This window comes from Muntiacus reevesi, chromosome 7, assembly GCF_963930625.1.
Source record: "Muntiacus reevesi chromosome 7, mMunRee1.1, whole genome shotgun sequence".
NCBI lineage: Eukaryota > Metazoa > Chordata > Mammalia > Artiodactyla > Cervidae > Muntiacus > Muntiacus reevesi.
In genome coordinates this window covers 80,010,072-80,026,979 of record NC_089255.1, presented here as the reverse complement: position 1 = coordinate 80,026,979, position 16,908 = coordinate 80,010,072, and the positions used below count along the sequence as shown (strand labels likewise).

Here is a 16,908-nt window from a genome sequence, read left to right as displayed (position 1 = left end):
GATCTCTCTAGGCTTTGGTTTCTTCTCTAGGCTTCACTTTCAGTAAAGTGGCAACAATTAAAGCACCCTCCTCACAGGGCTGATATAAGTACTCAGGGAGCAAATGCATATATGGCAATCGTCTTTATTATATTATGTGATTAGATTGTGGAAGGGAAGGGGCTGGAAACCACGGCACATGAGGACAAGTTGAGAGAATAGAATTCTTATCCTGGGGAAGAAGTAATATTGGGAAAACTTGATATTTTCCAACATACTGATGGTTACTACCTGGGAAGGGAAATTTATATTTGTGTAATTCAAAATGGTAGGGCTGGAGGTAGTTGCAAAAATGAAAGGGAAATGGATTTTCCCTGAATAAAAGGAGGGACTTTTTAAGAAGAGGAGGAGGAAATGTAAAGATAAAATGTTCTGTGTCAAGAAGTAGTGAGCTTCCCATCACTGGATGTATTCAAAGCCACCCAGGTGCCTGCACTTGTGGCTGGGTGATGAAGAGATTAACTACTGGGAAGGGAGGTAGAAATATAACTGTGAAGATTCTTTTCCACCTTGAGTCTATAACTCATGACCCCAAGTTTATTTAAAGAGAGCAGAATCTAGTAGAAAAGGCGATGAGATGGCATCTTTGCAAAGTGGTTCCTGGCCTCACTTAATTCTTGGCTTCAAGCCCAGGAAACCACTTAATCACCATTGATCAACTAACTTGGAGACATAATCTTTTTCCTGTAACTTACATCCACCAGTCCATTCCCCCCCCCCCCCCCCAGAACCACAGAGATCAGTCCTGGTTTCTCCTTCACACTACAGTGTCAAGTATTTAAAGATAATGATCAGTAGTTCTGTATCCCCGAACCTCTCTATCCTCCACCAGATCTTTTCTCTTTTGGGGTAGAATTGCTTGTTCCCAATGCCTGTATATGAAATTCAATGTTCATACTCCAGTTGAATCTTTAATACTAAGCTAGACTGCATTTACAGCACATGTTTTAATAGGCATATCCTTATTAATTTGATGTACCCAGGTGTCTCAGTGGCAAAGAATCTACCTGCCAATGCAGGAGGCACAGGAGACGTGGGTTTGACCCTTGGGTCAGAAAGATCAGCTGGAGGAGGGCATGGCAACCCACTCCAGTATTCTTGCCTGGGAAATCCCATGGATAGAGGAGCCTGAAGGGCTAGAGTCCGTAGGGTCAGTCAAAAAAGTCAGATACACACATTAATTTTATCTGTGCCTACATAGGTCTGAATTTATTTTTGTACCAACTAAAACAGAAGAGTTTGCTAAGCATATTCATTGTTTTAAGATTGTAGAGCAATGCTTAAGTGGTTTAAGAGAAGTAACTTGTTCAAATACCCCTAAGCTCCTCAGAAAAATTACTAGGTCAGTTACAAATCCATTCCCACTCTTCACTGTGACAAGGGACCGAAGAACTGCCTCCAGGCAACTTTATTAATAAGCTATCTCTAGCTTGCTATTGGGAGAAGGAAATGCCAACCTGCTCCAGTATTCTTGCCTGGAGAATCCTGGGGACAGAGGAGCCTGGAGGGCTGCTGTCCATAGGGTCACAGAGAGTCGGATACGACTGAATCGACTTGGCATGCATGCATGCATTGGAGAAGGAAATGGCAACCCACTCCACTGTTCTTGCCTAGAGAGTCCCAGGGAGAGAGGAGCCTGGTGGGCTGCTGTCTATGGGGTCGCAGAGTTGGACACGACTGAAGTGACAGCAGCAGCATCAGCAGCTTGCTGTTCTGACTTGAATAAAACTCCTTTCTTAAATTTGTTTTCTCAGAGCTTAGATTCCCAGGAACACAGAATAGGTGAGGGTAGGGGTGTGGTGGGAGTGTCTGTGTGCAGTGGTGGGGGCTAGGCTTGGTGAAGGAAAGGACACTCTTGGGTTTGGCATTAGTGATCTGGAGGCACGCACTCAGATGTCCACCTACCCACCATCTAGTTACATAAACGTGTGCAGCGAGTTGGGGGTATGAGGGCAGTAGGCAGTGGAGGTGTCAGTGCCGAATGAGAGAACCCACACCCTCCCAGACATTTATACTTTTGCCTAGGGAGCTGGATTTGATTGATGGATAGCCATTTTGTGATTCTTTTCCTACATGCTGAGTTATAGAAATGCGTAGGAGAGGTGCTGTTGGCTGGGCTCATTAGAGATTCCTGCGTGCCTGCTAAGTCGCTTCAGTTGTGTCTGACTCTTTGAGATGCTAAGAACTGTAGCCCGCCAGGCTCCTCTGTCCTTAGGATTCTCCAGGCAAGAATACTGGAGTGTGTTGCCATGCCCTTCTCCAGAGGATCATTTGGACCCAGGGATCGAAATTGCGTCTCCTGTATCTCCTGTGTTCACAGGCAGGTTCTTTACCACTGGCCTCATTAGAGATTCAGGGGTGTTCTAATGTGTAGGGAGATCGGCCTCATCCCTAGAACATGGGATGAGCCCTGTTACGGAATGCATTTAACAGTACAGAGTAAGATACCCAAAGCTTTGGGGATTTTGCCTGGGAGATTCATGGGTCCTGAGAGATACATCTTGGAGGATAAAATGAACGGCATGTTTTTGAAGGTGGGGCTGTCCTGGCAGAGCAGTTCTTTAAGGGGCATAGTGAGGTGTGCTCATTTAGAGGAAATAATGGGAGGAAGTTTGAGACATGCATGTTCACAGGACCAAAGGCCAGCATGAAGGAGATTGATGAGAGGCATTTATGAGAGGCAGGGAAGGTGAAAGCTCTCTTGGGTCCCAGGTATGATGGCTCAGATGTGCTAAGTAAGGCATGAAAGGGGAGATGTTGGATTTTTAAGGATGGAGGACCAGAAGGGCTAATCTGACAAGGAAACAAAGGAGCCTGACATTGGCAGACTCTCCACTGGGGAGACAAGGGAGATGAGTGGGAGAGCGAGCAGTGAGGGGACAAAGCAGCAACTAAAACCAAGGTTATGATGATCTCCGAAAAGGCAGCCGGTGCCTTCAAGCCTTTGAGCTGCAGTTTACCTAAAGCACACAGAGAAACGAGCATCCCTTTCCTTCTCTCTGGACACTGGTGCAGAAAATGGGCTGTGATGCAGCAGAGGGTTTAGCTAAAGATTCTTTAAGTTTGGAGCAGGTATGAGGGCAGTCGGGAAATTTGCTGGTCTAGTAACTTTTAGGTTTGATAGGTTCTTGGAGATTAGGGTAAGCGGGCTGGGCTGAACCTTGAAGTTCGTGACTGGGATTCAACACTCCCAGCCTGGGACTGAGTCTCCCAGTCTTTGTACGCCTGTGAGGACACACACTGTGCACTTGACTGAAGGTTCTCCCACTGGCTCCTGAGTTCAAGCTCTCTAACCTCCTCAAGGTCACACCAAGGTCATCCCTTGCTGACCGGGTAAGTGGTCTCTTGTCATTCATGGTGATCAGGACATTCCAAGTCATGTTCAGGTAACATAAGAATTTAAAATAGTCATATGGCAGAAAGTTTCATGCAAAAGGGGCTCTAAATTATTTTTTAGTACAAAAAGAAAAAAGTTCTTTATTTTGCCTAGAATCTCTTCATCTATAACTTCATTGTTTCCTCCTGTAACCGGTGTCAGCCAACTGTCAAAATCATACGCAGGTGTCTGGACATGGTTAACATATTATTAACCACGGGATTTTTGCAAAAAACGAATGCCTGTGGTTGGTGATTTGTTATGTAAGTGAATATTGAAATGTCTCCAGTCAATAACATTTGGGTAACAAAAGACATATTAATACATCTCTGGTTAGTAATGAGTTAAGAAAGAGCCTTGTGCTATAGGATGTTTTTAATTACTAATGGGCATGAATATCCTCTTGTTAATACTATTCCTCAAAAACCCTGCTTCTAAATCATCACTTGGAAGTTGCAAAAAGTATAAAGTTCTCACTCCAGGCCTGCTCAATCACAGATCCTGGGCATGCAACCGTGTGACCCATGTTTTACACAACCCTCCAGGTGATGGTGATACAAGCTCAAGTTTGAGAGTCACTGTTCTAAAATGCACAGCAAAGGGTTAAAAGCACCCGACCAGTATTAAGCAGAGTGGACGAGCTCATTCTGGCTCTTCCATCCTCTAACTAACATGTCAGGACTCTCTACTAGAAAAACAACATAAAGGCCTTAACATTTTGGAGATATGTTTATTGAGTGCCTTGAATTTGCCAGTCACTGGATTTACACACATGATCCCACTTAATCCTTAACATAATACAAGGTAAAATAATAATTTTACCAGATAGGAAACCGAACTCAAAGCTATTAGGTAATTTACCTAAAGACATAGCTGCTACATAATGGATGTGGTCTGCATGCATCCTCAGTTGCGTCTGACTCTACGACCCTTTCTTTGGATGGTAGCATGCCAAGCGCCTCTGTCCATGTGATTTTCCAGGCAAGAATACTGGATTTGGTTGCCATTTCTTCCTCAAGGGGATCTCCCCGACCTAGGGATTGAACCCATGTCTCCTGCATCTCCTGTATTGCAGGTGGATTCTTTAATGCTGAGCCATCAGAGAAACCCAGATGGGATTTGAGTCCAAGTCAAATGTCTTTATCAGAGTATGTTGATTCCTTATAGAGAGCTCAGTAGTGGCATAATTCACACAGGGAAAAGGTAACCAATAATACGGTGCTATTATTCTTTTAAAATAACACAGCTCATCTTTAACAATGCCCAAGTCTTTACTGTTTAAGCACATTTCTGACCAAAGTGGGCCACTTTAATCTCAATTTTGCTCATTCTGGGGAGACAGCACCAGGTAGACACACATGTGTCTACTGTGTGACCGTAATCTGTTCACTGTTAACTAGAGGCAAATGGCTTCAGCTTGCTGGGCCCATTTCTTTTGCTCTTGTGTTACCATTTATATCTCCACCTACAGAGTTAGTAATCCAACCCAACCCACTCTGTTTACCACCCGCAGCAGATTCAAGAGCACAACCAACAGGCTCCTGCAGTCAGCTCACGGATGAGGATCCTCCATCAATGTAGGTCAAAGGCGCTTTCTCCCAGAAACCGGCAAGCCACACCCAAGCCCTTCAGAAACAACGTGTAAACCCTCTAAGCCAGGTAAAACAAAACAAAACAAACAAAAAAAACCCCTACTTTTCACTTGCTAATTAGGGTATCCTGTGGCATCCACTCTTAGCCTGTCTTGTAATTCTAGAGTTTGTAGAACTGTCGAACCAAAAAAAGGAAGCAGCTCTGTCTGCTGTCAATTAGCTGCACCACTGGAGAGGAACAGTGGCGTGGCAGATTTTAAGAATTTGGTTCCATCTGGCTTTGGAATGCATTATGACTTTTTCAGTAGATTAACTTTCCTAATTATATTTTGCACAGTCTAATATTAACAGGCATTCATATTCCCTGAGCATATAACATCTAACATTGAGAGCTGGGAGATGCAGTAGACGAGTCCAAAAATGTGTTGGTCTCAGGGAATGATGATATTGGTGTGGAAAAATCCACATATGGATAATGAAGAGGTAACTAATTATAAAGTGCTCTGCAAATATTAAATCATAAGCAGAAGAGGCAAATGAGAATTCTCTATGGATATGTGAATAGAGAGGAAAGAAAACTTCTTAAAATTCTAAAAGGGACAAACTTTCAAGAATCATCTTGGGTGATATGGAGTGTGATGGAAAAATAAGGATACGAGGAGGGTCAGTGAGATATACTGGGTGGTCTTTCAAATGAGAATACCTCAAGCAATAATACCAAAGCATTTTAAAAGAGCATTTAAAATGAATTTTATTATTTGAATTTTACAAGTAGTCTTTAAAGGCTTCAAACAAGAACTCTGTTGCAAAACTCTAATAAATAGCTTGCCCCAAGTCCCCAAACAAAATGTGAGACAAAATAAAAACTAAACTCAGAAGGATAAGCAAGACTTCAGAATGCTTGGATGTTAGTGCTATTTCTCATTTACAAAGAGATATCAGGCAATGTACAATCTCCTTCATACAAGTCAAAGAGAGAAAGAGACAGACAATTGAGATCTTTACAAAGCACTCCGAAATCTTCCTATTTCCATGAGAGAAATGTCACCAGAAAGAAAAAAACCCCATGAAGAAGTCACAATTATGAATGAAATTGTAGCATAAGTCTGGTGATGCGGGTTGGGGGAGAAGAGGGAAACTCCACCCCATTTTTTTTCAGGGATGGAGAGAGGAATGGGTGGAGATTATCTGGGGCAGGGAATTTCCGAGCAGATACCGCTGGATTGCTGAACATTCCCTTGGACCAGAGGCACCACTGAAGGGCGCAGGTGACAATTTGGTGACAACTGTGAAGGCAAGAAAGAAGGCCACCAGGGGCTCCCCGGGGCCTCTCAACACTAGTGACCCAGTGTCTCTGTTCTGTGCAGGACCAAGAGCCTTCGAACAATGGCCAGGGGCCCAAAGCAGCTGCATCACTAGACAAGAAAAGTAGCACATTAATCGTTTCTGCAGCAGGATCCTGTAGCTGGCCACACAAGGATGCAGGAAATGCTGGGCAGAAATTGTACACTGGGACATGCGGGTCTCAAATGGCCATTCCATCACCACAGTCATTGCTCCTAACAAGTAAGTATTAAAGTTCACAATTCAACATTCATTTTTTTCCTAGACACAAATAGTGGTAAAGTCTTGCTTTGGAGAGAAGGATTTACTAATCCATCGTAAGATCATTTTGAATGAGCAAAAAATACAACTTTGCCACATTGGTAACTTTAAAAATCTCAAACAAAAACTATCCTTTTGACCAAAATGCATACAAATCTTAAGATTTTTTTTTAGTTTGGAGGAATTCTGAAACCAATTACTGTTTGGACCCAGGAAGCGACAGAAAGGCTGATTCCAATACAGAGGGACTCACTTAAGCCAAACAAAGGGCTCCGGCTCAGAGGAGCACACAGCACCTGGGACCATTTTCCCAGGGAAAGGTAGGAGGAAGTAGTGATGTCATAATGCAAGATGGAAAAGGGGCGTGGCCCGCAGGCTCCGTCTCTGCCTGTCTCTGGTTCACTGATTTGTTAAGTAACCCTAATCCTGCTGATCTCTCTAAGACAGGGACAGACATCACTGGCTCATGCACAAGTCATTTGAGGAGGCAGGCATTTTCTGAAAGCACCTCCCTCCCCCAGCATTTTTAGGAACAACGGTAAGGAAATCCCCCTCCCCAAATAAGCAGTTTTTAAAAACTTAATTTTCCTAGGAACAATGACATTTGTCAGGATAACAAAGGAAAGCTTGGGTTGCCTGAAACGGATAAGAAAGAGCTGATGGAAATGGAGGCAGATGGGCCGGGGGTGGGGGTGGGGGGCGCGGGGAGGGTCCTAGGCCCAGCTTCTTTTTAAATACATAACAGATAAAGATATTGTGCAAAAAAATAAAGACATTCACATTTTAGCAGTTAAACTTTTATTTTACCTTTTTAAAATTTTTATTTACCTTTTTCATTTTCTTTTCTACAAAAGGCAGATAATGATTGTTGATCTGCAATTGTCAGGTTGTGCACTCCCCAAAAGGGGGCAAAGTCAGAAGCTGGGGCGGGAGCTCAGAGGATGCCTCCAACGGCGGGACTAAGGGGAAGGAAACCCCGAGGCCGCCTCTTCCGGCCTAGCTCATGTCGATGGTGTTGAAGACCCACTCCGTGAACTTCTTCAGCTTGTCCGAGGCATTCTGGGACTCCTCCTGCAGCCTCAGGTTGTCCTCCCGCAAGTGCTGAACCTCTGCCTGAAGGTGAGCTTTGTCTTCTTTTTCCTGGGAGGGTGAGCAGAGCAGGAGAACTAAGAGGGGGGGTCCCGCTCTGCCCAGCCGCTAGGCGTGGCTGTGGATCTTCGTGCACCCTTCACTCCACTAAACAGCTGTCACAGGGCCTGGCGTTGGATCTTAATTATTGACTGGCGGATTTCTGCAGGAACTAAAGCCTATGGCTGGCAATTTTTATTTTGGCCGGCCCAAAATTATTTCACTGACATTCTGCAGGTTATTACATTCAATAGCTACACCTGACACACCTGTAAAGTCTTCTCCAGCACTGGGGGTTTCATTTTCATATTCCATATCAGAATCAATCACTAAGGTTTTTTGTCTTTTTGCTGGTCTAACAGGCACATTGTCCGAATCAGAACTATATTTTGAAGAACTATTATCTTCTGAGACCCTACATATACGTCGCTAGGACAATCAGAAAGTATCAGCATAAAATTCACTGAAAAATTCTTCCTCACTCAATTTCGCAATGCATCATTTTTGAAAATTTTATGGAAATAAACTTGCATTTATAATATACACAAAGTTGGAGCAAAATGTGAATGATAATGACAATCATAACCTGTATACAGTGATGTTAACTATATCACTCTAAAAGATACTGACACATCTCTGGTCAATAATATGTTAAGATGTCCTCACCCAGGGAACAAGACTTCCAGAGACAGTTACTACAGGTTTATTTTGGAATGTAAATACACGAGTGCATCGTTTAATGTCTGTTAAGTTATAAGGGCTGTCTTACATTCTAGGTGATTGATCTAGGGGCTGCTGTCTTAATAATATAAAGTCATTCAAGAAACTAACAGCAACTGGTTCATCTGGTGCAAGAGCCTGAATAACACTGGGGATGTGTGTGTGCATCTGGGTTGTGGATCAGGGGTAAGGAGACTGGGATAGGGCCCAGAGCGGGCTGGCTGAGGTTTAAAGGCATTTTACAAAAAAGGGACTGCTCTCTCTGTATACACATGACAATGAAAGCCTTCTTGCACTATGCATCTCAGTGGGAACCAAGCTCCAAGCAGACCCCTAAAACGTGTGTACTGAGACAGCAGGGAGAACGCCCACAACTTATTCCCCTGAGACTGTTGACAAAGGGCTCTCTCAGTTCAAGGCAGCTTGCGTGGACAGGATAACCTGCTTGGAGAATATGTTTACCTTCTTCAGGTCTTCTCGAAGCATCTTCAGCATACCTTCCAGCTGGTCCACTTTAGAAGCCAGAGTGGGAGAGGAATCTTTACTGCTGGGAACAAGAGACAAAAGACCATGTAGGCAGGAGTTCTCCATGGCTGTGTTTGTTTGGTGGTTCTGTTCTTTTCTTTTTTAAAGGAGTTGGCTGTATTTGTAAAACGGTTTTCAATGTCAAATTACTCAGTATGGTGACACAATGTACATTTTCATTTTTAAAAAGAAATGGCAGTTTTAACAAAAGGTAACATAGGCGTGAACTATAGCCAGTCAATAGCTTCCTTAAAGATTCTGGATCTTTGTGACAAAAAGAATATGCGACAATAAGTGAAAATGGTCTCTTTGGCAGTGTAAGAGGGGCTTTCTGGCAGATACAGCTGTCAAATAGTGAAATGAATCTCTCTTTAGTGGCTTTAAGAAGAGTCATTTCTCCGTGTGTACCTGCTGGGTGGGGCAGGGTCAGTACAGGCCCTATCTTGGGGCCACTCAACTCAGCACCAGCTATTGTTATTGCATCCATCTCTTAAGACTAAATATCTTTAAATATTTAAAAAAATAAGATACATCTTTCAGAAGTTTGTCATATGCATGTGCGCTCAACTGATCAGTTGTGTCCACTCTGCAATCCCATGGACTGTAGTCTGCCAGGCTCCTCTGTTCATAGGATTTTCCCAGGCAAGAATACCAGTGTGAGTTGCCATTCCCTCTTCCAGGGGATTTGCCCCATCCAGGGATTGAACCTGGGTCTCCTGCACTGGCAGGAGAATTCTTTACTACTAATGTCTTAAGCTCTTCACTATTATGATCAGCAAACTCTTAAGGCTCGCAATTTCCCCCTATTTCATTTTAGTGCTAAAAATGCCACGCCATTGAGCACCAAAAGGAGAGGAGGCTAGAGGAAAAGAAACATGTGTAACTGGCTGGACAGACCACACAGCTGGGCAAGGGCCGGAGACCTATCGACTCTTCTTCACGGACTCTTCTCTACTTGAATTCAAGCCTCTGAAAGTTTCTGGGTGAATTCTAGCCAGAAACACCACCTCAGTCTCCTACAACCAAGAAGCTGAAGGCTCCCATGGAGCCAACACGCAGATGACTCTTTCCAGAGGTCAAAGAGGGAAGACGTGATGACTGAATGAACTCTTGGCATCATGAAATAAAAGGTACTTTTTATTTTGTTTTTTAATTAAAAAAAAATTTTTTTTTTTAACACCAAAAACATTCCATGCCACCATGCGCCTGTTGTAGATCTAGAATTAGCAGAAGACATGGACAGAGCTTATTTAAAGTAAATTTACTTTAAAAATCAAAAGTTCAAGTTAGAATTCCCTGACCTAAAATAAGTTGTGTCCATGTCTTCTGCTTATTCTAGATCAGCAGGCCCAGCACAGATGTCACAAAGCTGTGAATAAAATGGAATGATAATGACCTCCCAACTTCTAAGGCAGGATGACCAATTAAAAGCTGACAGTAAATGGATTTTAAAAGGGAAGTGGTCAGCTGCAATCCACAACCTCAAAAGCCGGTCAGGTTTGGATGTGTTGAAGGCTAAAGATGTGATAGAGTTAAGAGTGGTTTCGAACAGAAAACCATGAGGCTGGGGGCATGGCTATCCTTCACAAGCCGTTGGGTCCACTGTCCCCGTCTTGGCAGGGCTGATACAGCCATTGTAGGTTGTCAGTAGCTCTCAGTAGCCTATCTTGACTTCTGAAGGTTTGCAAAGATCAGTACAGTCACAGACACAGAACTAATCATCTTTAAAAACATTTAACTCCATTTGCATCTGCTCATCCACACTGAACAAAGACCCAATCGTCACCCTCATCTTAGGCGTCTATAGATCCCATAGATTTAAGAACTGTTTAATAACCTTTTTCACGAGAATAGTCTTTGCTCACTTAGACTTCTCTTCATCCTAAGGGACATTTGGGGCTCTCCTCTCAATGCTGTACATTTTTTTAAAAAGTTCTCAACAGCCAAACTAACCACCATTTTACCTCCCTAACTGTCCCAACAACAGGATAAATGCAGCATCTGTCTGTTACACTCACAACAAAAGATCCATTATGACACTTTCTCCATGAAGAGGGTTTCCTTACAGACTTGCTTAAGAAGTCTTCAGGCACAAGTCCCCAGGATATCTGTGCAATCTATGCCAACCTCACTCTTCCTGTTACTGGCTGTTTCTGACCAAGTTTTATAGATACCTGGATTCTTGTTGTTTAGTCACCAAGTTGTGTCTGACTCTTCGTGACACAAAGAACTGCAGCCCACCAGGCTCCTCTGTCCCTGGATTTCCCAGGCAAGAATACTGGAGTGGGCTGCCATTTCTTTCTCCAGGGGATCTTCCCAACCCAGGGACAGAACCCATGTCTCCTGCTTGTCAGACGAAATCTTTACCACTGAGCCACCTGGGAAGCCCAGACCTGGATTCTTAATCATCCTCAAAAGGTCTTAAGAGACTGCAAACTGATGAAATTATTCTGCATCAAGGGGAGGCTTACTATGACTGTTGGGATGCTTTTATATATAGAAACATCACACATTTATCCAACAGCCTCACCATTTGAAAACTGACAGGAAAGTGAAAAAGTCAGCCTCTACATAGTTAGGAGAAGTCAGAGTCCATATTAATTCAGTTATGGCTTTTCTTACTTATTTTACATAAATCTTACTGATCCTGGTGACCCACTTCTAGTGTAGGTCTAAAGCACAACGTTGGGAGTCGCCAAGATGCAGGCTCATTTACAAGCATGACCTACTGACAGCTTCAAAATGGACAGACTCAAAGACTAAATGCATAGGAGCCCAAGGATATTTAGCACAAATGGTTTCTCTTACTTAATAAACCCTGAGGGCATAAATGTATTATGGCATTAAATAATGAATATTCATAATGATGACTTTAAGTCATCAAGAACAGTTTAAGGGTGTTTATAGAGTATTTGGTTACAAAGCACTCTGACTAAAAAGTGAAATGTCTGGCACTGCAGTGATGAGCTTCACTCAGCTAATCCGTGTGACCTCCACCGCCCCTTTCCCACACCTGCTCTCTGTCACTAGCGGAGGTGATGCTCGGTGTAGAGTGATACCCTCACCACCGGGTGACTAACCTGCTATAGGACTTCATCTGGACAAGGGCCTGGTCCTCAAGCTGGTCACTGTTGGATGCAGCACTCAGAGGCCGATGGTTTTCATCACTAGCAGCAAAGAACGAGGCTCTCTGGACTAGAAAGGAGAGGAGAAACCATTCAGCGCTGTGGAACCACATCCTGGGTCCTCTCTATCAAAAGTCAAGAAATGACCAACATGCACAGTCAAACCTAATCACGGGGCAAGAATGCACTGGAAACTTTATTTTTCCCTTGTAGGAATTTTTTTTTTTTTTAACTGTTTTAGCTGGAAGAGGATAGTAACATTATGATTTCTCTTTTAAAAATACTTGCTGTGACTTAATTTCTAGCTTTTCCCTTGCTTATAAAAGTTGCATTCTATTGTTCCCCTGGAAACAGGCCTTGTGCTAAATTTGCAGACCAGTACTTTCCACTCGGTGACAACACAAAATATATTAAAGAGCTAGTATAGTACTAAGCTTCTTGAGGCTTCTTGAAGTATGTTTTCCAAAAAGACTTCTGGCCACCTTGGTGGGCTTTAGCTTAGGTTCACACCACCTCTGTTTCAAAAAACACTCACTTTAAGCCTGAGCCAAGAAACAAAATCAAGTTTTAAAAGAATCTCTCATTAAAAAACCAAAACTTCTTTGCAGTAACATGGATGGGCCTAGAGATTGTTATACTGGGTTTCCCAGGTGGCGCAAGTGGTAAGGAACTTGCCTGCCAATGCAGGAGACCCTAAGAGACCTGCGTTCGATCCCTGGGTCAGGAAGATCCCTTGGAGGAGGGCATGGCAACCCACTCCAGTATTCTTGCCTGGAGAGTCCCATAGACAGGGAGCCTGGTGGGCTGCAGACAAGCATCCTAAGAGATCCAACTGTGCGTTGAGCAATGATGTCTTCACGATGTGATGAAAAATGCTTCCTGAACACGTGCTATTTTCAGTTAAGTGACAGCTGGGATGCCGCTGAGCTCTGCCCTTCCCAGATCCGGGGAGGTGAGGCATCTGTGTTATGAATTCCCACTTAAAGGAAACCCTGGATTCCACCTGGTTCAAATCAACAGTGTGGGCCCTGAGTGTTTGAGAACCGCGAGCTCAACTGCTTTCTGGCTGTGCTGAAACGCATGTGTCGTCAATGAGTCCTGAGCACTGATACTGCTCACGACCCGCACGTGGCCCAGCCGGGATCGTCTGCGGACTCACCCTCGTAGGCCTTGGCGGCGTCCACCAGGTTGGACCAATCCAAGTCCGCAGCAGCGTCGGGCAGGGGCATCAGGCCGGGGTCGGGCATGGGCGGCCTGCGGGTCTCCTGGACATCGGTGAGGGAGCTGTCCGAGGCCGAGAACTCTCCTGCAGGAAGGGGTGAGGGATAAGAGGCTTCAGGCCCACTGGAGACCCACTCAAAGTTTTACCCATTTTCTGTGACCATAGTAGATAAGCCATTTGTTACCTGGAATCAGTTTCTAGTCTAACAGACCATTAGCGGTCACTCTAAAGCTGAGCAGAACTAGGAACTGACTTCCTCCAATCTTAATTCCTTTTTGTGTAACCTCCCAGTGGCCCACTTCTAATGGTGTGGGTCTGGAAAAAGTTCTGCACTGAGGCGATGTGTCTACTTTTGCAGGAGCTGCTTGTCTAACAGAGACCCAGGGCAGCTTCAGCACCTCACTTTTCCTCCCAGAGTCAAGGGATTCAGACTGAGGTGAAGGGACCTACATCCTGAGGGTGTTGGATTTTGCAGCCAGACCAGGGAAGCTTGGTGATGCATGTTTGAGGGGACCGTAAAGCCAATTTTTATCTGCCTTGGAACCTGGGATCTGACTCCCTCCATGTGGACTCTCTGCGTCCCTGGGACTGCTGAGGGACAGGCATATCCCTGGCTCGTGTCTGCCTTGTGTCCCAGCGATGGCCCACTGGTGTCTGCAGTTAGACGTATCCAGGGTAGTGTGAGAACCAAATGAGAGCGCCTGAGACAGGGTGCTGGGCCGCTCAGTGGAGTTCACACTGGTTCACTGGTGTTGGCATCCTTCTTTCCCAAGGACGTGCTAAGCAACTCTTGGCATTGGTTTTCAATTTACAGCAGTCCAACATCCCAAACCCCTTCTAAGGTGGCAATTTTTAAAAACACAAATATTAACCTATAGTAACACCCAGTCTCTGCTTAGCCTGGGGGTGGGCAGAACGCGTGCAATGAGCCCCTCCGTGCAGTGGAGCGCACACTGCCACTCTTCAGGTTCATACAGGTGGAGGAGACGGGCACAGAGTTCGGGCAGTGCAGATGCTCTCAATGGGGCAGAAGCTGTGAGGGCAGAGCAGGCGCCTCCATGGGAAGGGCTGCCTCACAACGTGACCATGACACTGAAATCCACTCAGACACGGAGCCAAAAGCGAGGCTCTCAGTTGAAATCTGTAAGCGACTCTGGAAGTAACTGTTTACAAGGAGTTAAAAAGTTTTGCCAATCATGATAGTCTATAAACCGGAGTATATTTAGGGCTTGCTTTCCCTTGCAAATTACATAGAGGACTGCTCTGCAGAGCAGCTGCTAGTCATTAATGTGCTTCAAATTACCAAAATGATGAGAAAACCGAAATCAACAACTACTGCCTGATATTAAAGGCTCAGTTCTATTTAAACTTGCTCCCACCAAGGGTAAAGCTGGAATAATTTTTTAATTTAAAAAAAAATTGAAGTAAAGTTGATATACAATGTTGCGTTAGTTTCTGATGTGCAGCAAAGTGATTATACACACACACACACACATTTTCAGATTCTTTGGAATAGACAGTTTTGTTATGTCATACGCAATCCTTCTGCTTTTTTATCTCTGGGTCCTAAATTTCCATCTGGAAAAAAAAAGCAATTTCTCATTCCCCAAATGCATCTCAGTGGTGGTCACACCCATGACGTCAAGGACGGCAGCCCACCAAGGATCGCTCAAGTTAGGGCATGGGGTCACTGAGGCTGCTGCCTAACTGTCAGGAAAGCAAGAGGGGGTGGCGGAAGGGGCTGCGGAGGCTGGGCTGCCCCTCCCCTCCCTCAGAGCCAGCCTTCAACCCCGGGACAGTAAGGTGGGTGGGAGGCAGGTGCCCAGGCTGTCCTCTTAGCATGAGAGCTTCTAGAGGACAGGGCCTCCTGTGACATGATGCATGCAGATAAAAACTTCCCAGAGGGCTTAATTTTATCACTATAAAGGTTTAAAAAAAAAGGAAGTGAAAGAAGCATTTGACGTTGGCAGGAAGTTGTACGAGGAATGGAGTGCAGGGAGAGTGGTCCCAATGTAGGGAGAGAAGGGGAGAAAATATGGTTACTATTGAGGTCACCACACGGAGGCGCTTCCTATTGTCCAGATGGTAAAAGTGGTCAGTTCACGTGTCTACCTTGGTTCACTGCAGGTGGCCTTTTAGAGCAAAGAGAAACCAGGGTCATGCTGTAGGTGGACCTCCTATAAAGAGGGAAGAGAGAGAAGCTGGTGTGACCCTTGAGTGATGTCTGCCCTGGAGAAGGGGACCGTGTGGGGAACAGGACCGAGAAGAAGAGGAACAGTCATGGACGTGGGTTAGGGGTGCAGGAATGATGCAGGGAGAAAGCTAACCAGGAAGGCAGGAGATTTAAAAATACTGCTACAGTGCAAACTGTTACACATAGAACGGATACAAACAAGGTCCTACTGTATAGCACAGGGACTATATTCCATATTCTGTGATAAACCATAATGGAATTTAAGAACATATATATATAAAACAGAATCACTTTGCTATGTAGCAGAAATTAACACAATGTTGTAAATCAACTATACGCCAATAAATCTTTTAAAAAATGAAATTTTGTCATCTGCAATAACATGGATGAACATTGAGGGCACTGTGCCAATGAAAAAAGTCAGAGAAAGATAAATACTGTATGATCCATCTCACTTATGTGTGGTTAGGTGTGGAATCTAAAAAAATGTGAGCTCATAGTCACAGAATAGATTGGTGGTTGCCAGAAGTAGGGGTGGGGGTAGTAGAAATTGATGGAGGGAGTCAAAAGTACAGCTTTCCAGGGATAAAATAAGGAATTCATGGGGATATAATCTGTAGCATGGTGACTACTGCTAATACTGTATTGCATATTTAAAAGCTACTAGAAAAGTAAATTTTAAAAATTTTCATCAGAAAGAAACTTTTGAAACTGTTAAATTTTTAAAACTTTTAAAAAACTTTTAAAACTTCTAGTTTAAAAACACTTTTAAACTATGTATGGTGGCAGATGTTAATCTTGTGATTATTTCGCAATATATACAGATATCAAATCATTGTGTGGGACACCTGAAACGAATCCAAGATGAGTCTTGTGGTCTGGTGAGGCCCAGGGTTCACACCCTGTGGCTGGGATGCTAGGTGAGAGGCTGAATGGCGGGGTAGGGCGCCCAGATAACCTGAGCAAGCAAGCAGGACTTCCTCTAATTAGCACCCTTGAGCAAAGTGAATGGCAGGTGTTTTGGGGGACACGGGTCAGCATCAGCAGGGCTGTTAGCTGCAGCTAGAGATAGGCTTACCGTGCAAGGACTTCATTCCCAAGGTGTATGAAGGCCTCCGCAAAGGAAGAGATGTGGGGAGAGAGGGGTACGTGCTGCTGAAGAGGACGTCGTTGGGCAGGGCCTGGTCCAGGAGCGAAGCCCTCGAGGTGAAAAAGTGCTCCCTCTGCCCGCTGTAGATGCTCTCGTCGGACAGCGTTCTGTGCAAGGCCCGCCTTGACGTGGGGGTGGTGGGGAAGGGCGACTGAGGAGAGGAGAGCGCGTGGAACTGAAAAACAGCATCGGGACCGCAGAAGTCAGTTTTCTGGGTCACACACCCACGACC

At 44.5% G+C, this 16,908-nt stretch overlaps 1 protein-coding gene across 11 annotated transcripts in view; it reads right to left on the bottom strand.

Moving 5' to 3' along the window:
* Nucleotides 1-5,753: 5,753 nt before the first annotated feature.
* SIPA1L1 (signal induced proliferation associated 1 like 1) overlaps nt 5,754-16,908 on the bottom strand; it is a 373,204-nt gene continuing 362,049 nt past the window's right edge. For 10 of the 11 annotated variants that reach the window (XM_065940374.1, XM_065940373.1, XM_065940380.1 and 7 more), the window contains 5 exons: nt 16,605-16,851; nt 13,270-13,416; nt 12,066-12,180; nt 8,923-9,007; nt 5,754-7,752 (listed from right to left, as the gene is read on the bottom strand). In XM_065940374.1, the coding sequence (XP_065796446.1) occupies nt 7,609-7,752; nt 8,923-9,007; nt 12,066-12,180; nt 13,270-13,416; nt 16,605-16,851 (738 nt within the window). In that variant the 3' untranslated portion in view covers nt 5,754-7,608. The remainder of the gene's footprint in view (nt 7,753-8,922; nt 9,008-12,065; nt 12,181-13,269; nt 13,417-16,604; nt 16,852-16,908) is intronic. The other variant, XM_065940382.1, reaches the window with a different exon arrangement.